The sequence below is a fragment of the Culex quinquefasciatus genome, chromosome 1, assembly GCF_015732765.1.
Source record: "Culex quinquefasciatus strain JHB chromosome 1, VPISU_Cqui_1.0_pri_paternal, whole genome shotgun sequence".
Classification (NCBI taxonomy): domain Eukaryota; kingdom Metazoa; phylum Arthropoda; class Insecta; order Diptera; family Culicidae; genus Culex; species Culex quinquefasciatus.
This window is the reverse complement of record NC_051861.1, coordinates 13,405,640-13,429,739: the sequence shown is the minus strand read 5'-3', so window position 1 is coordinate 13,429,739 and position 24,100 is coordinate 13,405,640. Positions and strand designations below refer to the sequence as shown.

Here is a 24,100-nt window from a genome sequence, read left to right as displayed (position 1 = left end):
AGTGGTGCTCATTTTTCGTTCGTTTCGTCTTCGTGTTTACGATCAATCGACCGTCGCCAAGCAATGACGGTCATGATAGGCGTTGTGTGTCAGCGATCAAATATCGTTTTGGGAAATGATCGCTAACAGAAAGTTCTATCGAATATCGAGCAATCACGTTCAGTGATAGATCCCTTTTCAAGCATTGCTCTTGCATACAATCCAAAAAAATGCATGAAATATGTGGGCGTAGCGAACAGCACTAATTCTCCATACAAACTTTGGAGAAAAACCATTCGGCCCCGTCTAAATATTTTTGAAAAATTCAAAATGCACTTGTTTCTGGGTACCCCAAACACGATAGCAAAGTTTTTCGTCAACAACATGTGTACTTGTAGCGGAAATAAAAAGGAAAAAATAGTTTATTTCTTGTATTTTCAAATGATTTTGATACAATTGCAAAGTTGAAAAAACATTCTTAAACATAATTCGAGAACTTGTTCAGATGTGTTTTTGTAATGGTTCTAACAGAATTGTCAATTGCAAAATTTAAAAAAAAATCTAAAAACCCTTTTTAATATTTCATTCCAGAAGACGCCACTCCCTTCGGAGACAAACTTTTTTCGCCCATCAAATTGCCATCTCCGCCTAATATGTTCCAAACTCCTGCCGGTATACTTCTCTACCGGGAACCAGGAACTTCAAAGCGATCCCGGGCCACTCCCGGTGGGACAAACCCACCAACAAACAACCGGCACACAGCAGCAGCAAAGAGCAACAGCACCAAACAACAGTTTCAGCATATCTAATATAATTTATTCATAAAAGTTCACCAAAGTGAGTGAAATAAATTTAGCATAGTGATGAATTTTAATTATTTCGAATATATTCATGTGCTCGGGCGCTGGGGCCCGAACTTTAGAAGGTACGTGTGTTTGTGTGTTGAGGAGAGCAACGTGAAAGCATAGGAATGAATAATTATCGGATCAAAAGTGGACAAGTTTTTGGCAAATTTTAAATTGATTTCTGTGCAACCAGCACACATCGACTGCTTTACAAGTCAATTTGCGAGAAATGCATATTTCATGCGGTCAACCGGATGCCTTCAAAGGAACTAATTCGCCGCACCCAGGCGGCTGGAAGTAATCGGATCAACGAATCAGGTGGCACGCAGGACTGTTTTGTTTAATAACTAGAGCATGTGTTTTATTTTTTATTCTGAGTTAAAGCTTATCCGGTGTGTACGTACTGCAGTTCGAGAATCCTTAAACGAACTTCAAAATTTGCACTTGATATGAACCACTCTCGTTAAAATATATGAAAACAAACATCTTTTAAAATAGGTTAATGATAAAAAATTACACTATAAACTAACACCATCCTAGAACAGTGCATTGCCTTCGACCAGATTCTTGGCGCAATAGTGCGCAAACTGGGCCCCCTTGAGCAGGAAATCGGAGATGACCTAAAAAGAAAAACGAGATTACGATGCAAACAAATCATAACGATCCAACCTAGTTTTCAACAATTCTTACCGCCACGTCCGGTATGCAAACGGTCAGCGGGTAAACCAGCACGTACCACCCAGCGCAGAAGAACGCAATCCAAAAGCCGACGATGATCAGAATGATGAGCCAGATGATGGACCACAGGACGTTTGCCATGGTTGTGTTTATTTGAAGAGGAGGGGTTTGGTGAGAGTCAGCTGGAAACAAAAAAAAAACGTGTTACTTAAATAACTTAAAATAAACAAAACAAAACGAGCATCTTTACTGACTTCAGAAAAACTAAGATTTTTGAAAAATATCTAACATATAATAGTTTTACAATGTTTTAATACTCTTTTTTAAATTTACTATTAAATATGCAATCGAAAATGAATAAGCAATTGTGTTTGGTGAAGTGGACCGTATTCTTTATGTAAACTAATGTCAAAAACAAAAACAATGACTTTTATATCCCGCCGTTTGGCATGTGGGTTAGTATCATCCCGCCAAACAAATCAAAGTAAACTTGGGGTTGCGATGGAAAAAACATCTTGTCAAAAGTTTTCAGTTATTGTTTTGACCACACGTGTACTTGTACGGTTCTCGACCCGGCGAACAAAATTCGGATTGTCCCTCCTTTTTTTGCATCGGCAAGGCCGCTGTTAAGATGACCGGCTCATCCCGGGTTGAGGAAGTTCCCCACGGTGGATTTGAGCAGCATAACAAATCTGGTCGGCCTAGACTAGCGGTGCCTCGAAGCAAAAGATAACCACCGACAGAACCGGAAGACAGAACTACAAGATTCCCATCGGGACGTAGGGGGAAAAATGCAAGCTCTGTAATCTGATATGGCCACCCACTGAGAATTTTGGCTCGAGTCTCGACTCGATTCAGGTAAAATCAACAAATCGACTAGAGACTCGAGCCAATATTCTCAGTGGGTACGGATGCTATCAATTTAGGGTTACAATTTTATACATCGATTGTTGTATAACTTGTAATCCAACGAATTCCTATGAAACCCAATAAAATAAATTGTTCTTTGAACTAATGAAAATGTTTTGTGTTTATGGTAATTTGAACTTGATCTTGAGAGACTTCTCATGGTTGCCCCATTGCTCAACAGAACCGTAATATCAACAGTACAGATTATGCACTTCAAAGAACTAGTGGCGTTTCGTTTATCAAGCGATAGTCCACATGAGGGGATTGGGAGGAAGGGTCTAGGGGTGTCCGAAATGTCTGGAAAATGTGTCCACGTGGTTTGTGGTTGGTCCCTAAAGACATTTATATCTGCTCGATTATGTTTAAATCAGAAAATGGAGGATTTTTTTTATTTTCGTGATTTTACTGCCAGGGCCTTATGCATGGTGCGGGTTCTAAGGGGGAATTCTAAGATGGGACCAATTTCACAATCTCCGCGACCAGACTCATCACAAACGGCCACAACCGCATGCCTTGAACGTTCTGCATCCTTAGTGAGTTACGCCTATCGTTGTCTCGATCGTTCCGGATGGTGGGTGATCAGCCTTAGTGTCTCGTGGAGTTGCCACATGCCGGGATGAGCTGGACATAACGATCAGCGGCCCTGACGATGGAAAAATGCTAAGAGGAATGCTCTTAAGAAAAATGCAGTGCGATTCAAACAATAACAGAAAATATTTGACATTTTTTTCCCCATCGCAACCCCAAGTTTACTTTGATTTGTTTGGCGGGATGATACCAACCCACATGCCAAACGGCGGGATATAAAAGTCATTGTTTTTGTTTTTGACATTAGTTTACATAAAGAATATAAGTTATTTTTTGCAATTCCACTGTGAAACTGTCAACTTTTCCTGCCCTTCTGGAGAAACGAAACGGCCTACTTTTCCCTACCAAAAATAACAGAATGGAAAATTAATACCTTTCAATAACAATGCTGAAAAGTTCTACTTTTCAGCACTGAAATGGGTGCTGAAAAGTTGAACTTTTCAGCACTGGTATCGAAAAATAACAATTTTCAGTATTTTTTTGTTTTGAACGATGAATTTACTAAACACATGAATGTTTGACATAAAATTCCATTAAATAAGCGTTTTTCGGAATTGCAAAAAATGTTGTAAGCAACTCGTTGCAAAACTTGATTTTTTCAGCACTCGTCGTATTTATCCAACTCGGTAAACCTCGTTGGTTAAATGTACAACTCGTGCTGAAAAAATCTTCTTTTTGCAACTTGTTGCATAAACTACTATTATGAAAAATGTTATTTTTTGCCATTTTAAATTAATTTCTGAAGAAATACTCAGCACACCTACCAAACATTTTATTGATAAACTGAAAATAAAAACCTGCTTGGTACAGCCTCCTACTTTGTAGATGTAAACAAAGTGGGATCATTCGAAAATCACGTTACGCATCTATCTCTCTATTCATCACTCAGGTTAAAACAATTCAGTTGAAATGCATACAATTTTAAAGCGAAGTTGGCTTTAAGCAAACACATAATTTAATATCTAGATATATCAGTGCTTTTACTTTTGTATATTATAAAAGAAATGGCTCAATCCTAAGTCGTACAATTTATGCAAAATCAATTTACTCTGGCTTAAATAATTTTCCGATTTCTGCTTCTCCAAATTTGTCGACTGCAAATCGTGAAAAAGGTTTGATTCCGCCAACGAAGGCTCTGACTAAGCAACTCTGGTGAAATTATTTTCAATCTTGTGCAATGTTTTAAAACAAATAATTAATTGAATAATTATTGAATTCCAACAAGATAACTTAAAGTAAAACGGGAAAGCAGCGCCATATTGATACCACGACTAGCATTTTTGGAAGCACCTTTAAAGAAAACACCGTAACTTAAACATGTTCTGTCTGTTGCAGACGCTAAATAGGTCGATAGCGAGCAACCTGTCGAGTTCAGAAATTAATTTAAGTTGAACAAAAGTTGTCCAAGAACTGGCGTTCCGTTTAACCTTAAAGTAATATTTGCTAAAAAAAACCAACCCGGGTCCTTACAGCGATCAAGCTGTAGGCTGATTGCCGCCCCCAAAGTACCCTGAAAGTCATGAAAAAAATATTCGTTTGAATCAAATCTTTTATTTACACTGAAAAAAAAATCATGGTAATATTACATCTGGGAAGGGGTACATCTTTTATGCCAGAAAAAAAGGTGTAATTTCTCCTCTGGAAATGTGTAATTTTAACACTTTTCTGGTGTAATGTAACTTTTTCAGTCTAAATTGAGGTAAAATTACATCATAAAAGAGGTAATATTCAACCTTCCGAAATTACAGCTTCCAAATTTACATTATTTTTTACTGTGTACGTTCTCTGAAATGGATGACAGTTCAATACCTATCCTTCCACTTTCTCAGCCACAAATTACACACTTTTAATGCAATAATACACATTCTTTCATAAAATTCAACATTTTTGCGGTAAATTTCATCATTTTTTTAGGTAAATTTCATCATTTTTTTAGGTAAATTTCATAATTTTTTTAGGTAAATTTCATCATTTTTTTAGGTAAATTTCATCACTATTTGAGGTAAATTTCATCATTTTCTGATGAAAATTCATCATTTTCTAAAGTAAAATTTATCATTTTTTTTGCCACAATATCTGTCACCATTTCCTGATGAATATTACCATCATTTTTGCCTTCCTCACGTTACTGAGGAAAGGCTATAAAATCACTCGAAAAATGAACTTCTCAATTAGACCTCCTAGACCCACCTTCATGTATACCTATCGACTCAGAATCAAATTCTGAGCAAATGTCTGTGTGTGTGGTGGGATGTTGATCAAAAATTGTCACTCGATTATCTCGACATTGGCTTAACCGATTTTGTCCGTTTTGGCGTCATTCGATCCGTCTTGGGGTCCCATAAGTCGCTATTAAAAATTATGCAGTTTAGTTAAGTACTTCAAAAGTTATGCTAAAAAAACGATATTAGCAAAAGTCCGGAAGATTGTAAAAAGGGTGGTTTTTGTTAGAAAACCCGTCATACTATACATTGTCAGAAAGGTATTTAAAAGACCTTTCTAACGCGTCCATGACATTGAAGATCTGACAACCCTATCAAAAGTTATAAGCACTTAAGTGTTATTTATACGCTTTTTGGAGGCCGGATCTCAGATATGTTGATGAAAACGTTGTCCGGGCCTTTCATGCGACCTATTGTTGGATAGGTATTCAAAAGAGCTTTCCAACGCGTCCAAAACATTGAAGATCTGACAACCTTATCAAAAGTTATAAGCACTTAAGTGTTATTTATACGCTTTTTGGAGGCCGGATCTCAGCTATGTTGATGAAAACGTTGTCCGGATCTCTCATGCGACCTTTTGTTGGATAGGTATTCAAAAGAGCTTTCTAACGCGTCCAAAACATTGACAATCTGACAACCCTATCAAAAGTTGTAAGCACTTAAGTGTTATTTACGCACTTTTTGCATTTTGGATAGCACCCTTTAAATGTGAGGAAGGCGCCAACCACCCAAGGGTGGATTAAGTAACGTTTTTTTCTGTGTATTTGAACCATTAGTGGACCCCCTAGTAGAGCCGAAGGACATTTTTCACAAATTTTCCATATTTCAAGCACTTTTTCATAACCCTTTGTACAAAACAATGAAATCTAAAGGTTTTTGAACAATTTTGACTATTTGATTCATCAGTTATTTGATTTTGAGCAGAAAAATAGTAATTTGAAAAAAAAAATATTTTTGCCTGTTATGGACCACTTTGCCTATAGTGGACCCGGGTCCATAATCCGATTGTGGACCCGGGTCCACTATAGGCAAACTGTTATTTTATACGAAATGTGTTATTGATTTATTATTATAAAATATCATTTCAAACTGCAATTATGATGCTTCAGTTAAGTACAATTAACTATAGTTTTGATGTGTTATAAATTCTTACGGCATCAGCATTTTTGGAAAAAAAAAATATTTGTTTAGGTTGATTACAACAAGCATTTATTGTGTGTTTAAAAGAAACATTTGCTCAAATACACAGTTTTCTTCATTTTTGAAGGTTAAATTAACAAGGGTTTGGAAAAGTTTGGATTTTCGTTGTCCTATATTGGACCCCCTATTTTTTGCTCAAAAATGAGCAGTGCTTCGCTTTATTTAAGTAAAGTTCCTTAAACTTACATTATTTCGACTTGCTGAAGTTAAATAAACAGTCAAACAATGATTGGATAGTTAATTCAATCATTAAATATAAATGCAGTTTTGTTGTGAAAATGCTAGTGTCCATGGCTGATTTCAGATGTCGAACTCAAAACACTTATTTTGGCTGAAAGGACACGTCAATGTCAGCCAACATTGTTTTAAATGATGCTGAACATGCCAAATAAAAGATTCGTAGACAAAAACACGCTTGAAATTATGATTTTATTGAATTTTTCATCAAAAACCCTTCAGAGGGTCCACAATAGGAAAGGGGTCCACTAATGGATAACGTACCCTAAATGCGAATAAAAATACAAAAAATTAAACAAGAAAAACGAAAAACAAGAGAAGTAAAGTTTTTCGTAGAACAAAAGTTGCTCAAAATGACCCCCTGAACACGGGAAAATTAAAAAATTTCGAAAAAAAATTTGGGCAGTAGATGGTTAACAACGATACAATAAAAATGGAAGAGATGGAAATGAAAAAACGAGCCTGGGCGTCCCCGTGGCCGGAGCACTCATTTTCTATATCCTAAATGTCAGCATATCTGTCTTTCGATAAACGATTTTATAGAAATGACTTTTTCACCGCGAAAATTTTACACATTATTTGAAAAATTAATGCAAAATTTACCCGACGCCGTGCCTTCTGATCAACGATGATATAGGAAGGGCTTTTTAAATCACAAAAAAAATAATGTCATCTTAATTAAAGCACACACAAAAAAACACCAATCACTGAAAAAAAATTACGCTGGAAACACGAATAATCCTGCAAGGCGTGCGCGCTGCTCCACCGTCCAAGATCAAGTCTATATTTGGTTCAACATATTTTTTTTAATCAAAAACTAAGGCTGGTCCGAATTTTATTTTATTTTTCAAAAGAGTTCAAATTTTCATTCCCTTGCGTTTAGAATCATTTTTAACGTGTTATATATATTTGAATTTAAATGAATCTTCGATGCAAAAAGTTTTTTTTTCGCTTAAAATTTTGAAAAATATAAATATTTCCGCGCCAGCAAACTATTCCGAATTGATAGTTTTGTATAGCGTATCGACAGTGAAGGCAACACTACTCCACCACTGACACTGGGTTGAAAGAATGCTAGGAACCGAACGGGTGAATGACTAAAATACTATAAATAATATAGAAAAATATCACATAAGAATTAAGTTAAAAATGCATACATCTGTTTTAACGTTTCAGCAAACACAAAAGTCATAAGAATCAATAAGTTAAAGAGTTGAAAATAAATTTAATAACGTGAGAAATTTAAGAAACCAAACTGCTACTGTTCTTTCGAGCAGTTCATTCTCACTGTACCGAGCCGGCTATATTTGTATTTACGCACATTTATTTTTAAGTGCGGCTCCTCACCAAACAAACAAATAAACACAAATGCGGTGGTGGTGATGGTACGCGTATTTTTCATTCTTTTTTTTCCTTTTCATCCCAATCAAGTCAATTGAACCAGTTTTCCGCATGTGTGCGTGTGTGTGTGTGTGTGTGCGTATTTCTGTTTTGATACTTTCAGTTTTTCTTTAAGCTTTTTTTTTGTTGCCCTCCATCACCACCGACCAACTCTTTCTTTGGCCGGCTCGAAAAACAATTATGTTTTAAATAGCTTCAGCGTTCCCGGTTCGACTCTTGCGCCGTTTATCGGTTTATGGCCGGCTTGGGAAATGGAAATGTGTAGAAGTGGTGCGAACATGTGGTTGCAACTGGTGGAATTCCGGTGGTTAGAACTGAGCGGCAGCAGTATTTCGAAACATTTTTTTCAATATTCAATAAATGCGGAATGTTTAAAGAGTTTTTTTTTATAAATTTACGAAATTGAGGCAAAAAAGTCTAAACAAAATAAAAATTTAGAATCTCATTCTATTCAAATGAAACAGGTTTTCGATGCATCACTACACCATATCTACGTCATCTTCAGCATGATAAACACTAGCGTGCCCAGGTTCTCAAGGAAGGTGGGGCAAAAATATTAGAGTTTTGAAAATTTCGTCGTTTATGGACACCCCCTGCCCAATTTTAGAACAAATTTCCGAGGATGGTGGGGCAACTGCCCCATGTTGCCCCACCCTGGGCACGCTAGTGATGATAAATGCAAATGCAGTAACGTAGAAGGTCACATGTGGGAATGTGTTATTATTCAAACAACAACTTATTAAAATGTTCAACTCAGGCTTGGAACACGAGACTTGGGCGGAGAGAGGGGGCGCGCCTTCAATGACGTTACACTCGAATGCAAATGTCCAACCGGTTGGCCCCTAATCGCGATGACCCGTGTGGTATGGGGAACTCGGCTCAACCATCTAGGGGAAATATACCCATTTTAATCACTCTAAGCCGTTCGACCAATTCTCATCACTTTTGCCGTTTTCCGCTATTAAATCAACATTTTCAGATGTATCAACAACGAAGAGTTGCTTGCTCACTTTTATTTGAGCTATTTATTACTTTGGAACAGTCAAAAACACTTTATGAAAGCTTTAATTCATGATCAAAGTGCTGATAGGCCGATAATAGAAATAGGCTGAGAAAGGGTATGGTTCCCCTATTTGTTGTTGATGTTCACCCAGCTGCTCAAGTGATGTCAGCGATGATCTAATAGGACACCAAGACGAGATATCTTCCGCGATGTATACCGGTTATTGGTTCGATATTGATCGTGGTGAAGGTTAATTTGAATATCTTAAGAATTTTTGGATGACGCCATATGCTCAAGATGAGATCAAATTAAATTTCATCAAACTTTGCACAATACTTCCCAATTTTTCCAAAAACTTTGCAAATTTTGCTCGTTCAAAATATCTGCGAAATCTCCAGGGCGTGTGAGCCAAAAATAAGGATAAACCGGAAGAAATATAACTTATGATGGCAATTTTTCAGATTGAAACATGTGTAGAGATTGATTTGGGTTGTAAAGGATGAGAAACTAATAGAAGACTTATTGCCATGTTTATTGTAGGCTTATATTAAAAGAAATTTTAAACGAAATTTCAAAAATATTATTTTGTGTTCAAATCAAATGCCTTGCACTGCTAACAAGCCCGTAAGAGCCCAATTTTCGTCCATTTTTTTCAAGAAGCACCCAACCGTTAACTGAAAATTTGTTACCCAAAGCATTGTGTATCTTTTTTGAAAGAATTTGTTAACACGATACATGGCAAGAAGATCCCCTTCGAAAAAAACATTAACTTTTAACTGCCCACCTACACTCAAACAACTCGTATTAAGGCACACCACTACAACTCTTTGCACCACGTGAAGTTCTCCCAAGCTCAAGAACCTGTTTGAAACAGTTTCCACTCTCGCCCTCTCTTCTAATCTCACAAAAACAACCCACGCGCACATGCGCGCCAGCAAATCATTCCGATTTGATAGTGTTGTATAGCGTATCGACAGAGGGGCGCGTAAAAGCAATGCTACTCCACCACTGGCACAGGCTTGAATAAATGAACAGAAGAAGCTAGGAACCAAATGTGTGAATGACTAAAATACTATAAATAAACGGCGCGCCACGACGCGCCCGTCTTAGGCGTGTTTGATCGTTTATGTGATTAACCCTCACCAACTAAAAAAAGGAATTAAATTTTATTGACACACTTCGAAATCACCATACAAATTTAAGGGGAAAAAATAATTTTCAAAAATATGTCCGTGTCCATATCAATTATTAGGGATGATTTCAAAATTTTGAAATACCTTTATTCGAGAGATCAGGAAAATTCACAATGCATACTTTCATTTTTGACATTTTTTTGAAAAACGGACAAATTATCGTCACTTAAAATTCAAGGCAATTTTGGTGATGTGTTCAAAAGCTCATTTTTCCTGTAAGAATTTCTTTGGGAAGATGTATCTCAGCAAGCATTGGTCCAATCTTCAATATTTTAGAAGCAAATTTATAGGAAAATTTCAGATTTTTTCGAAACTATGGTCTAAGGATGGTCACTCCAACAAATAAAAAAACACGTTATCAACAAAAAACAATTTATAGTGTATATAACATGAAACAGAGGTCTTTTCAATTGCAAATTGAGCAATTCTCTACCAAAACCGGAAATGGATTTTATTTGTATTTTTTGATTTGGCTCAAACTGTGTGGGGGCCTTCCTTATGACCAAAGAAGCTATTTTGTGTCATTGGTTCACCCATACAAGTCTCCATACAATTTTGGCTGCTGTTCATACAAAAATGGTATGTAAATATTCAAACAGCTGTAACTTTTGAGTGAATTTTCTGATCAATTTGGTGTCTTGGGCAAAGTTGTAGGTATTGTTGAGGACTTTTGAGAAAAAAATAAGAACACGGAAAAAATTTGCAGATTTTTTAATCAACCTTTTTTTTACTAAACCTCAATTTCCTAAAATACGTATTTTTTGATTTTCGAGATTTTTTGATATGTTTTAGGGGACAAAAATCCGCAACTTTTGAGCCATAGAGAAACATGGTCAAAAAATCTGCCGCCGAGTTATGAATTTTTGAAAAAATAGTGATTTTTGGAAAAAATGGAAGTTACATGCAAAGTTGAACCAGCCTCCGGCTGAAAAACTCTATAATAAAGAATAAAAAAAAAATTCATGCAAAAACAAGTTTGACATAATTTTTTAATGCTGTAAAAGTTCTTTACAGATTTTTTGATACAGGGCTCCGTTTTCAAGATATAGCTACCGGAAGTTTGTTTTTAGCGAAATATTTGCAGTTTTTCAATTTTTAAAAATAGTGACCATGAGTGACCGTTTCTAAAAATATTTTTTTTAAACGTTCAGAAAATTTGCTATAAAATTGTCTAAGAGACATTGAAGATTGGACCTCGGGTGCTGAGATAGAGCCGCTTTAAGAAAAAGAAACACAAAAATTGAAGTTTTCTTAATCTCACCAAAACAACCCACTATTTTCTAATGACCATATCTCAGCAAATAATGGTCCGATTTTCAATTTTAATACATGAAAAATTCGTGAAATTTTTCGATCTTTTCGAAAACAATATTTTGAATTTTTTTAAATCAAGACTAGCACTTTAAATGGGCGTAATATTCAATGTTTGGCCTTCTCAAAAACAAATATTTTTTAGAAATGGTCACTTATGGTCACCATTTTTAAAAATTGAAAAATTGCAAATATTTCGCTAAAATCAAACCGAAAGGTGGCTATATATTGAAAACAGAGCCCTTTATCAAAAAATATGTAAAGTACTTTTTGATTGCAAATTCAATTTTGCATTAAACATTGTTTTTGCATGAAACTTCCATTTTTCCAAAAATCACTGGTTTTTCAAAAATTCATAACTCGGCGGCAGACTTTTTTACCATGTTTTTGTATGACTCAAAAGTTGCGGATTTTTGTCCCCTAAAACATATCAAAAAATCTCGAAAATCAAAAAATACGTATTTTGGGAAAAATTGAGTTTTAGTAAAAAAAAAGTTGATTAAAAAATCTGCATTTTTTCCGTGTACCTATTTTTTCAATAGTCCTCAACAACTTTGCCGAAGACACCAAATTGATCAGAAAATTCACTCAAAAGTTACAGCTGTTTGAATATTTATATACCATTTTTGTATGGACAGCAGCCAAAATTGTATGGAGACTTGTATGGGCGAACCAATGACGCAAAATAGCTTATTTGGTCATAGGGAAGGCCCCCACAAAGTTTAAGTCAAATAAAAAAAATACAAAAAAAGGTCGAAATCGGCCGATTTCGTAGAGAGTTGTTCAATTTGATTTTACAGCTAAAAATGAAGCTATTTTGTATTTGAAAAATTGGTATTTTTTTTAAAGTGCAGTTTTTTTTCTGAAATGTCCTAAGCAGTAACTACAGCTTTACCAAAGACACCAAATCGTTCAGAAATCTGTTCTCAAGAAACAGATTTTTGAATATTTTAATAGCCTCTTTGTATTAACAGCTTTGGGCAGCTGTTATATAAATTATATGAAATAATGATGCAAAATGACTTCTTTGGTAATAAAAAGGTACACAGAAAGTTTCACCCAAATCAACAAATCCAAAAAGAATGAATAAGAAAATCGCGTTCTTTGGATAATTACTCATTAACATGTAGCTTTTATGCATTGCACAGTGGGAAAAAGGGCAAAAAAAATATCGCAACATGATTTCGCGCAAACCATCGATTGCTATACCACCACTACTACACCAAAATCGTTCGTTTTTGCACCAGGAACAATAATTCGGCGAAAAATCGCACTGCACGGACCGGTAGCCGGAGTACAGGCCACCGGAAGATCCAGATTATTGGAAAAAGTATCTGATCTATCCAATTTTGAACTGATACGCTTTCTTCTATCATGAATAGCCATGCAAAACAAGCATAGAATAATATTAAATACCATGGGACCCATCCGAACCGGTTCCACCGATCTCCGGTGGCCACATCCGGAACCACAGTGGGAAACAGCATAAACTAGTCGTGCGACGTATTGATTTTCTTGATTTTGAATGGAGAGTATTTTTAAGATGTATTTTTGCCTTTAATTTATGCGTTACGCAATGCCGTTTGGCAATTTTTACCTAATCAGCTTAATTAAATGTGAAGACTCCCAAAAAGTACAAATTTCGTGTACGTGACGAAGCCTGTCAAATTGTGAATTACAGACTCGATTATCCAAAGTTCGAATATTCGAAGATTTCTGAGGATAAGCGATTCAACAAAAATCCGATGGTTTGGATTCGAATAGCTATGTGCACTTAAGAATATCAATAATTCATTTGACATTGAATTCATTTGACATTGAACAACACTCGTATATAAACGTGTTTTGAATATCTCAAGTTTTGTAACCCTCCTCCCCTCATTGACAATTTCCATACAAAACAACCCTTTTTTGTATGGAGCGTGGACAATCGCTAAAATAGTTAAATTAACCATATACAGTCCAGACTCGATTATCCGAATTCATCGGAAAAATGTCACTTCGGATAATCGAAACTTCGGATAATCGAATCACGAAAAATCTAAGATGGCGGCCAATATTGCGGTGACGAAATATTGAAAAAAATGCATTTTATTATTTAATAGGCAATCAACTATTCAAATTTGGTTAAAATGGGGTCACAGAACTCGAATTTCATGTTTAAAACAAGAAAAAGAAAAAAAAGAAAAAAAATCTTCGTGATTTGATTATCCGAAGTCCCCTACAAACCTTCGGATAATCGAACTTCGGATAATCGAAACTTCGGATAATTAAGGCTTCGGATAATCGAGTCTGGAATGTAACAAAAATTGGGCTGCTTTTTAACTGAGCGCTCGATAACGATAACAGTTCAAAATCGTTATCGAGTGCTCAGTTAAAAAGAAGACAAACATCAAAAAACCAAAACAAACTATTTTCAAATTTAAAGCAATTGAACAAATTAGGGTAACTTTTATTTTTATATTTTAACAAGAAAATATTATGCATCGGTGGTCCCCTCGTAATCATTCGTTCAGCCCAGTTAGTAAGCAGCATTCGGTAACTGGCCTACGTTCTCAGCCCAGTTACCGAACAAGTACTGTAGTTGAAGCTTACGGAGAACTTTTTGAATTTAATTTCAGACTTTTTTAGGTAACTATTTTGTAATTTTGTAATCCAATTTTTGATCACCTGTCATTTGCTTAAAGATCAATCATATTTTGATACATATTTATTTTCTCGCACGGTACATTAAGAGTTACCAAAAGACACTTATTACCGCGCAAAACAGCATAAACAAATCAATGAATGACCAACTAAATCCGTCGTGGTCATCGCGCAAAAACCCACACACATTCTCAGAGTTTTGGTTTAAACGTCCGCACCGCCTCGTAAACAAACACCTGTGTGAGTGAGTGGCTGCACCACCAAACATTACGACGACGTGCAAAAATGTGCAACTTTTCACTTGCACATATTTGTTTCTTTTTGTTTTGCGCACGCGACTAACCTTAGTTGAGTACGCGCCCAAAATTAAGGTAATCTGTCAACGCAGTCATTGCGATGGATGGTTTTGTAACCGGATGGTTCCGAAGGGGGTCCCCCCTAATTGGGAAAGGTTCCCGTTTTGAGCAATGCGAGGTTAGGGGGAGATTACCCGCATTACAAGTTTTCAAATATCAAGGTGATAAGACGCGTGATGTCATGCGGTTCAAAGGAATTTGTTTTTATATTGATTGCTTTCCCACGTTACCCAAAAATAGAATGCGAACTAGAATGTAAAACCGTGTACACAAGGCGACTAATCGACGTCGCCTTACCTGGAAATGGCCCAATTTCCGATGGTTTTCGCAAAGATTTCCGAGGAATATCACCTGGGGTTCACGGAACGAACAATTTCCATGTGATAAGAGATAAGCTTCGCCGGTGACAACTCGTGGTTGAATAATGCTGACTGATTTATCGTAGAATTGAGCAAACACAATATTTTTTTCTTATCTTCCAAAAAATACCACAAAATTTAATGCAAGCACGGTCGGTATGAGATAATCCGGTGTTTCACTTTAAGCGCGCACAAAACTTACGTTTGAAGACTGCTGCGTACGACACGTCCACAACCGAAGGTATCCGAGAATCGACTGACCGAAACTGACTTGAATTTGAGCTATGTTGAGTCACTGGGGGGAGAGTTTCGGTTCTCTGTACTTGTGGCGAACGGAAAGCAGGTTTTTTGGTGGTATGCGCGCGTATACATTTAAGTGCCTCGCGCATCCACGCGGAATGTTCTCTTCTGGCGTGGAGGTTCTCTTTTTCTCTTTTTCGGACTGGTGGACTGAAATTTAAGAGCGAGTTTTTCACCAATGTGTAACAGGTCGTATCGAGGTGCTCCGATTTGGATGAAACTTTCAGCGTTTGTTTGTCTATACATGAGATGAACTCATGCCAAATATGAGCCCTCTACGACAAAGGGAAGTGGGGTAAAACATGCCGATCCTGGATGTCTATGGCTCATTTTGAAGTGCTTCAAAAGATCTTTCAAATGCATCTGAGCAGTTCTCTAGGATTTCGGTCATTCGATTTTTTTTGTATTTTTTAATCCGACTGAAACTTTTTTGGTGCCTTCGGTATGCCCAAAGAAGCCATTTTGCATCATTAGTTTGTCCATATAATTTTCCATACAAATTCGGCAGCTGTCCATACAAAAATGATGTATGAAAATTCAAAAATCTGTATCTTTTGAAGGAATTTTTGATCGATTTGGTGTCTTCGGCAAAGTTGTAGGTATGGATACGGACTACACTGGAAAAAATAATACACGGTAAAATTTGGTGATTTTTTATTTAACTTTTATCACTAAAACTTGATTTACAAAAACACTATTTTTAATTTTTTATTTTTGAAATGTTTTAGAAGGCATAAAATGCCAACTTTCAGAAATTTCAGGTTGTGCAAAATCACTGACCGAGTTATGAATTTTTAATCAATACTGATTTTTCAAAATCGAAATTTTGGTCGTAAAAATTTTCAACTTCATTTTCGATGTAAAATCAAATTTGCAATCAAAAAGTACTTTACTGAAATTTTGATAAAGTGCACCGTTTTCAAGTTATAGCCATATTTAAGTGACTTTTTGAAAATAGTCGCAGTTTTCATTTTTAAATTAGTGCACATGTTTGCCCAGTTTTGAAAAAATATTTTGAAAAGCTGAGAAAATTCTCTATATTTTGCTTATTTGGACTTTGTTGATACGACCTTTAGTTGCTGAGATATTGCAATGCAAAGGTTTAAAAACAGGAAAATTGATGTTTTCTAAGTTTCACCCAAACAACCCACCATTTTCTATCGTCAATATCTCAGCAACTAATGGTCCGATTTTCAATGTTAATATATGAAACAATTGTGAAATTTTCCGATCTTTTCGAAAAAATATTTTGGAATTTTCAAATCAAGACAAACATTTTAAAAGGGCGTAATATTGAATGTTTGGCCTTTGTGAAATGTTAGTCTTGATTTGAAAATTCCAAAATATTTGTTTCGAAGAGATCGGAAAATTTCACAAATGTTTCATATATTAACATTGAAAATCGGACCATTAGTTGCTGAGATATTGACGATAGAAAATGGTGGGTTGTTTGGGTGAAACTTAGAAAACATCAATTTTCCTGTTTTTAAACCTTTGCATTGCAATATCTCAGCAACTAAAGGTCGTATCAACAAAGTCCAAATAAGCAAAATATAGAGAATTTTCTCAGCTTTTCAAAAATATTTTTTTCAAAACTGGGCAAACGTGTGCACTAATTTAAAAAAATGAAAAACTGCGACTATTTTCAAAAAAGTCACTTAATTATGGCTATAACTTGAAAACGGTGCACTTTATCAAAATTTTAGTAAAGTACTTTTTGATTGCAAATTTGATTTTACATCGAAAAATGAAGTTGAAAAATTTTACGACCAAAATTTCGATTTTTGAAAAATCAGTATTGATAAAAATTCATAACTCAGTGATTTTTGCACAACCTGGAAATTTCTGAAAAGTTGGCATTTTATGTCTTCTAAAACATATCAAATAAAAAAATTAAAAATAGTGTTTTTTTGTAAATCAAGTTTTAGTGATAAAAGTTAAATAAAAAATCACCAAATTTTTACCGTATTATTTTTCCAGTGTAGTCCGTATCCATACCTACAACTTTGCCGAAGACACAAATCGATCAAAAAATTCCTTCAAAAGATACAGATTTTTGAATTTTCATACATCATTTTTGTATGGACAGCTGCCGAATTTGTATGGAAAATTATATGGACAAACTAATGATGCAAAATGGCTTCTTTGGGCATACCGAAGGCACCAAAAAAGTTAAAATTGAAGAAAAAAGACCGATTTCGTAGAGAATTGCTCATCTACGAGAGTTGGAATTGATGAAGTTTTACGGAAATGCGAGCAATTTTAAGATTTTTTAGGTTTTTTGGACCTCAAACTTCGAAGCCCGTTTTACCCCACTTCCCTTTGTCGTAGAGGGCTCATATTTGGCATGAGTTCATCTCATGTATAGACAAACAAACGCTGAAAGTTTCATCCAAATCGGAGCACATCGATACAACCTCTAGAACAAACCGAGCAGAATTTACAAATAGGTACTGCCTCTTAAATCGCGGAAACAGGTTGGTATTCATTCTTGAAAGCAAACATCTTTCTCTCTTGAAATATTTACCAGATATGGCATTATTTAGAACTCCCAACAACAGATTAAGAGTTATAAAACTAGTAAAATTTATCAATATGATTGTTTAATTTTCAGTTTAGTCGAACAAAGTTCTGAAAAAAAACTTCGTGCATTGTTGTCACTCTTTGTGAAAGAAGTTTCAATCTTGTCGTGCTATCTCGGCACACCATGAAAATTGATTGAGGTACCCTTAATAGGGAGACTGGCCAGACTTTGCTAAATCGAACTGGACCGCCGGCCAAACTGGGTCTCTAATTTCATGAACGCGTTCGACACTCGTACATGCTCGACTACCGTTAAAGTTTGTAATCATAGCTCGGGACCAAGGCTGTAGAAAGCCATGGCTCGGGACCACCGGCAACCAAATTCAACCAAACTTCGGGACAATGCACAGAATGGTCAGCCAAAAAAAAACGTGTTTGTTATTGTTTACATTGCGTGCTCTAATTTTTATTTATTCAAGATTGAACATTAAATTTTAAACGCGTTTTTCTCTTAACGTCAAAAAGCGACGTGAGAAAAGATGGACAAGATAAGCACGACAATGTCGACTGGTCGTCGAGTTGATGTCAAACTATCGGGGTTTCAGTGTAGACACTTGATAAATCTGGCATTCCGGGCATTCCATGATGGTCGCCGAGGAACGCTTTTTATCGAAAAATGTGAAAGCTCCGAATCGAAAGCTTTGGCTAAAGTGACAGTTCGGTTGAGCACTCGTTCCGCGTTCGGTCGGGTTTTTGGGAGTTGTGGACAATTTGGAATTTATTCGAAAGGACGTGCAACATCACGTAATTCGTTAAAGTGTAGTGAATTAAGTACCTCTAAGCTCTTACTTGTTATGGTGTTTGAGTTAAGAAAGTTTCTCTTGATTTTTTTTCTGATTTTAACTTGTTAAACTGTATATTTCAAAGGATTTTGGAGCCTAACGATCTTTTCAAAGCAGAGCCGGCTTTGTCGCGTAAGAAAAAAAGTGATGCGCTGTGAAAACTGTAATAACTAAACAAATTTTATTATTTTTGGACTAACTTTTTGTAATGATTGCGTTTGGCGTACATACGATGAACGGATTTGACCAGACACCGTTCCAGATTTTCTTAGAATTCGGCTTCGATGGTTTGGTAAGTGAAAAAAAACATCATTTATTTCCTCATTATTGTATAAGCTTAGAAAATACATGGCTTAGCGAACTTGACATTAAATTTCTGAACATAACTCAATAAAACACAACGTTCAACTCCTGGGTGGATCGTTTCGTCCAGACGACGCGTCAACAACGGCCAGTATTTTTTCCTTCAGCTTTACCTCGGACATGACCAACGGCAGGGTGTCCCACACGTTGTCGGTGGTTACAGATTCTGCCAATGATCGCTTGATGGACGTTAATTTTGCCCTAAAAGGAGACATTGTTGTACTTCTACCGAAATTTATAGAGTTATCAACCCCAGACTCACTCCTCCGCCTTAAGGTGCTGCACCAGTTCTTTATCAGGTCCTTCGGCCCTGGCCTCAACCTGCTCGATTTGGGTTTTGTTTTCGGCCAGTTGCTGCTGCAGCAGAGCACTTTCCTCGTCTAGTTTGGCCAGCTTGGCCTGCGTCGCGGTCAGACATTCGCGCACCGGCTGGGTCGTCTTTTCGAGCTCGTTGATGGTCTGCTTGAGCTGGTCCACCCGCTGCTTGGTACCGTGCAGTCGGTGGGCGAGGGTTTCTGTAAAAAACATGTCGTTAATATTAAAAAAAAAAATAAACATTGCAAACATACCTTTGAAGGTGGCAATCTTTTCGATTCGTGCCGTCAGTTGGTCTGAAGCACGCAAACAAATGGCAGCTTCCGCGCACACCATTTGGAGCCAGCTGCTGTACTCGGATAGTGTTATCGGGCGATCCATTTCGTCCGAAATTAACTATTTTTTACTCGGTCAAAATTCCCAAAACCCGGTACTTGCATCAACGGTCGCCAACAGTAAACATTTGCAATTGACAGTTGCTCCTTTCAAAACATTTTGTTTTTGCTTGATACGCTCAACAGAAACTAGTCATAAATGAGTAAAATTTAGTTATAATCGAAAACCCATATGTACCTTAAATTGAGTAAACTCGGTTAAGGCAAATTTTAGCTAATTTAAGCGGTTGGGCCAGTTTGGCATAATTTTTTTGCATTCATAAAATTATTTTTATTAGGTCCTTTTCGATGCTAAGACCTAGACCAAGGGCATTTCAGTGAGAAACTCTGAGAGTAACTCGGAGTAACTCTGAGTTTCTCAGCTTCCTCCCGAGTTTTTCAATTGGGTACTAAAGCCCTATGTAAATTTTTATGTACAACGGTAAAAAACACGATTAAAAACCATTTCTGATCACTTTTTTTCATTTTTATGCAAAAAAAGTTATTGACAAGACAACATTTTTTCGATGGATCAACTATGGTCCCCTTGGAACGAGCTTTCAAGTAGGACCTTTTCTGTCAAGAAGGACCGCGAGGTTAATTTTTCAAAATTGATTTAAAAATCCATTTTAAACTCTTTGTGGTCGTACAAAGGGTCATTGTACTCAGAAAAATAAGCTTTTTCGTTGTAAACAATAATATCAGCAATCTAAGCTTCATTTAAGGACCCAATTCCCACCCGATTGTCGATACCTTGGTAAATGCAACCATGACTACGTCAAACTTGCGTCACATTGTTGACTGTTTACATATTTCCCCCCGCTGAATTGATTAAGGAGTTTTAGTTTTCGCGTCTCCCGAAAAAAAAATTGAAAGGCCACTTCCGCCGCCTAAGGCCGTACCTCTCTGCTAGGTGCAGTGTCCTCGATTCCGGTGGTGTACTCCGGGAAAACCACGGAAATTAAATCACTACGGCCGGGTCCGGTGGCTGCGGCGGTTGGTCACACCCGTTGGTGGTGTGCGGAGATTGTTTCCAAGTCTGGGCCAAATTTTGTCCAGTTTTTCCGTCTGCCATGCCCGGCAGAAGTTATCCGTCATCATCCGAGACATCAGAGGCAATCTGCTCGTACCTCTGTGGGATCTGAGGCCGGATCTTAGCATGAAGCATTACATGGGGAGTGTGGGCTAATTCTGCAACTTCTGACGGCGAAATCAAACACACGGCGGCTGCCTGCGCATTGTGGTTAACCGGATGTAGACTGCTAAAGTACTATAGTATCTGCCAAGTTGGTACGGAATCGGCGAATTTGGGAATCGGCTACACTCATCGGTTGGTATTTGAAATGTTCTCAAATAAGCCGATTTATTTTTGAAATTATCAATTCCAGCTTTCAATTCCGTCTTTTCAAAACGAACATTCAGTAGTGTGTATAAAAGTTGCTGCTCGGCGCTAAACTTTTGAGAGCCATTGCTCTCAATGTGAATGCCCATACAATTTGAAGTAAATAAATGAATGTGAACAGTTAATAAGAAAACGAAAAATATAACAAAGATAAAGAGCATGTAGCCATACCACTTAGAATGTAAATGAAATGTAATTATTATAAGAAAGTTCAATAAAGACATATTTAATTTCAAAAAAAAAATGTGAATGCCCATTACGGTGACAATAAAAAAAATCGACATCCCTCTGATTCGATTCCTTAGGCAAAACTAAGTATCTGTGCAAATTTTGAGCCAAATCGGTTAAGTTTTAGGGGTCGCTTTTTATCGTTGAAGTTTATATGGGGAAAATCGCAAAAATGTATGCAGAAAAACATCGATTCAGTATTTTTCTGCCAGGTGGCGCGGCCTCGCCACAGGATCAACTCGGATCTTCTTGCACCCTTCGACAATGTTTTAGGGAATTGAATTTTCTACAAGAAACTTACACTTGGGCAATTTTAGGCGAGACCTGCGCCACCTGCTCCCAAAATACTGAAGCGATGTTTTTCCCCATACATTTTTGCGATTTTCGCCATATAAACATTAATGATAAAAACGACTCCTCAACCTTAACCGATTTGGCTCAAAATTGGCACAGTTGCTTATTATTGCCTAAAGAATCGAGCCAGGGGGTATCTCTTCAGATATTCCAAAATTTTTCATTTTTCTTGTCACCCTAATGCCCATTCACAAATCAAAATCAAATTTTTCGCTCTGCACAGGCTTTGGCGGTCTCTATAGGAAAATTCCTACTCGAAACTAGGTGTCGGAAGGCTTGAAACGGTGCAGAAATCCAAACCTCACCTAAGCTCCATGATGCATCTGTATAAGGCTTTCTAGGCCCAGTGAAAAAAATATAATTTAACTCAAAAATGACGAACTCCTCGTCACAGTGTCCTGATGCAAACAATGATCGAGCTGTAGCTGGCACAGCCCTGCGAAGTATGTTGGCTGGCATATCGGGCAGTCAGTCAAATAAACCAGCTAGAAGTCGCTTGACAAAAAAAAATTGCTAGAAAGAGATAGGAAACCTGATGCAAACAAACGTCCAGCTGTCATGTAAACATACTAGGGCGTCCAATTTTCCCGGGTATTGAATTTCCCGGGAAACGGGAAAAATATTTTTGAAATCCCGGGAATTCCCGGGATCCCGGGATTTTTTTTAAACAGTCATAAAATCTACGTTTTTGTTAAATTTGTTATGTTTTTCAAGCTTACAAATACAGAATTAGCTCAATACTGTTAATTGGTGATAATCTATACTTCAATCTGAACAAGAACAGCGATTTTTAGTTAGTTTAAAAAATATTAAAAATTGTAGTTTTTTGCTGTGCTTTGGATTTTGATTGAATCATAATTTTTAATCCAATGTGATTTAATTTTTTTCATATTTATCATCTTAAAATTTTTAAAAATTTCTTTTATTTTTCATATGACATGACTTCTAATGCTTGAAGAAATTCATTGAAACTGTAAAAAAACAAGAAACGAAAACAAATAAAATGATACCATCCAATGTTAAATTCTAGAAAAGTTTATAACAGTCATGCAATTTGAACGGAACCCGTTCTGCGTTCGTTCTCATTCTTCAAAATGAACTGAACCCACAGCGCAGGAGCCATTGGTTTTCGTTCCAAAAACAGAACGTAACTTTTTCGTGCCGTTCTCTTCAAAGTTTGGAACGCGTTCTGTGAACCGCCTGTAGCCAGAGGCTCTCTATGGCAACTGTTTAGCTTAAATAAACATTCAGTAATGCTATTTGTATAGAGCTTAGTTAGCTCGGTGGTAACATGCCAGTATAGTATTCAAAGGGAGTGAGTTCGAATCTCAAATTTTTTAAATACTTTTTTTTGTGTAGTTAGGTGCCAAATTTTAACGCTCGCTGAAATTACATTTTGTACAAATCAAGGGAAACTCCAGCTGGGAGGCTAGGGAGACTAAAAAGAAACATCTCAAAGGCAAAAATCATCTGAATACACCTCATTTTCATGCTTTTTATGTTCAGGAAAAAAGAGATTCGAACTCACTACCTCCGATTACTAAACCTATTTGCTACCACTAAGCTAGCAGTACTGCCTTGTAAACAAATGATTAAAAGTCAATAAAGTTCAGCTAGTCTACTGAGGTTTTATCTAAGGAAAATGTTGAAGTTCTGAACTGGGTTCTCCGTTCGTTTCAAAAAAGCCTACTGAACGAACGTTTCTTAGAGACGAGCGTTCGTTCTAAGAGCTGTTATTTTTCGTGTTGCTGTGTGAACTTGAACGAACGGAGAACCCGTTCAAAAGCATGACTGGTTTATAATGTCATGTTTTACAAAAAAAAATATTTAAAAAATTATATTTAAGCCACTACCGCCAACTGAAGGAAATCTGGAATGCAGTCTGAATAGGTTCAGGATATTTTAGAGCAATAAATTAGAAAATCGGTGTACTAATTTATTTTTTTTATTAAAAAAAATATCAGAACATTATGCAAAAAAAAAATAGGCTTAAACAGCTATCTTAATTCGTTACTATTGTCCTAATTTGCCCCAGATGCCGATGTTAGATGAAAAATAATTAATTTTTTTTCAGGTTTAAAATCATCACTAAACGTAAATATTTATGAAATAAATAAAATTTAATGAAAATATTTAAAGCGCTAAGCATTCTGTGGATCAGTAAATTAAAATTTTAATATTTTTTCCTTATAAGCCAAATAAATGTTGATATGATCCGATTACAAATTTGCTAATGTTTTAAAATGATTTTCGATTACTAAGTATTCATTAATCTACTTCCACAACCAAATCTGAGTTTCCAGACCAAAAAATGTTTTTTTTTTTAATTATGGGAATTCCCGGGACAAAATATAAAAAATCCCGGGATTCGGGAATTCCCGGTTTAGGGAAAATCCCGGGATTTTTGTCCCGGGAATTCCCGGGATGGACGCACTAAAACATACTTTGAATGTGTTGGTAAATTTCTGACTA

The 24,100-nt window shown here is 36.4% G+C and overlaps 2 protein-coding genes across 2 annotated transcripts; both read right to left on the bottom strand.

Annotated features, from left to right (window-relative positions):
* Positions 1-1,156: 1,156 nt before the first annotated feature.
* LOC6037402 lies at positions 1,157-15,224 on the bottom strand. Its single transcript, XM_001847267.2, has 3 exons — positions 15,130-15,224; positions 1,515-1,684; positions 1,157-1,444 (listed from the first exon to the last, which is right to left on the bottom strand). Exons 2-3 carry the CDS (start codon positions 1,641-1,643, stop codon positions 1,361-1,363), a joined length of 213 nt encoding a protein of 70 aa, XP_001847319.2. The 5' UTR covers positions 1,644-1,684; positions 15,130-15,224; the 3' UTR covers positions 1,157-1,360.
* A 3,653-nt stretch (positions 15,225-18,877) lies between these two features.
* LOC119771194 lies at positions 18,878-19,743 on the bottom strand. Its single transcript, XM_038266843.1, has 3 exons — positions 19,525-19,743; positions 19,218-19,470; positions 18,878-19,156 (listed from the first exon to the last, which is right to left on the bottom strand). Exons 1-3 carry the CDS (start codon positions 19,649-19,651, stop codon positions 18,997-18,999), a joined length of 540 nt encoding a protein of 179 aa, XP_038122771.1. The 5' UTR covers positions 19,652-19,743; the 3' UTR covers positions 18,878-18,996.
* Positions 19,744-24,100: the final 4,357 nt, after the last annotated feature.

What these genes read in the sequence shown, in the direction of transcription:
- LOC6037402 (XM_001847267.2), bottom strand. Translation starts at nt 1,643, where the DNA reads ATGGCAAACGTCCTGTGGTCCATCATCTGGCTCATCATTCTGATCATC. An exon ending in TTTGCATACCGGACGTGGCG is followed by an intron (nt 1,445 to 1,514) that starts GTAAGAATTGTT and finishes TTTTCTTTTTAG; the next exon opens with GTCATCTCCGATTTCCTGCT.
- LOC119771194 (XM_038266843.1), bottom strand. Translation starts at nt 19,651, where the DNA reads ATGGATCGCCCGATAACACTATCCGAGTACAGCAGCTGGCTCCAAATG. An exon ending in AAAGATTGCCACCTTCAAAG is followed by an intron (nt 19,471 to 19,524) that starts GTATGTTTGCAA and finishes TGTTTTTTACAG; the next exon opens with AAACCCTCGCCCACCGACTG. An exon ending in CAGCACCTTAAGGCGGAGGA is followed by an intron (nt 19,157 to 19,217) that starts GTGAGTCTGGGG and finishes GTCTCCTTTTAG; the next exon opens with GGCAAAATTAACGTCCATCA.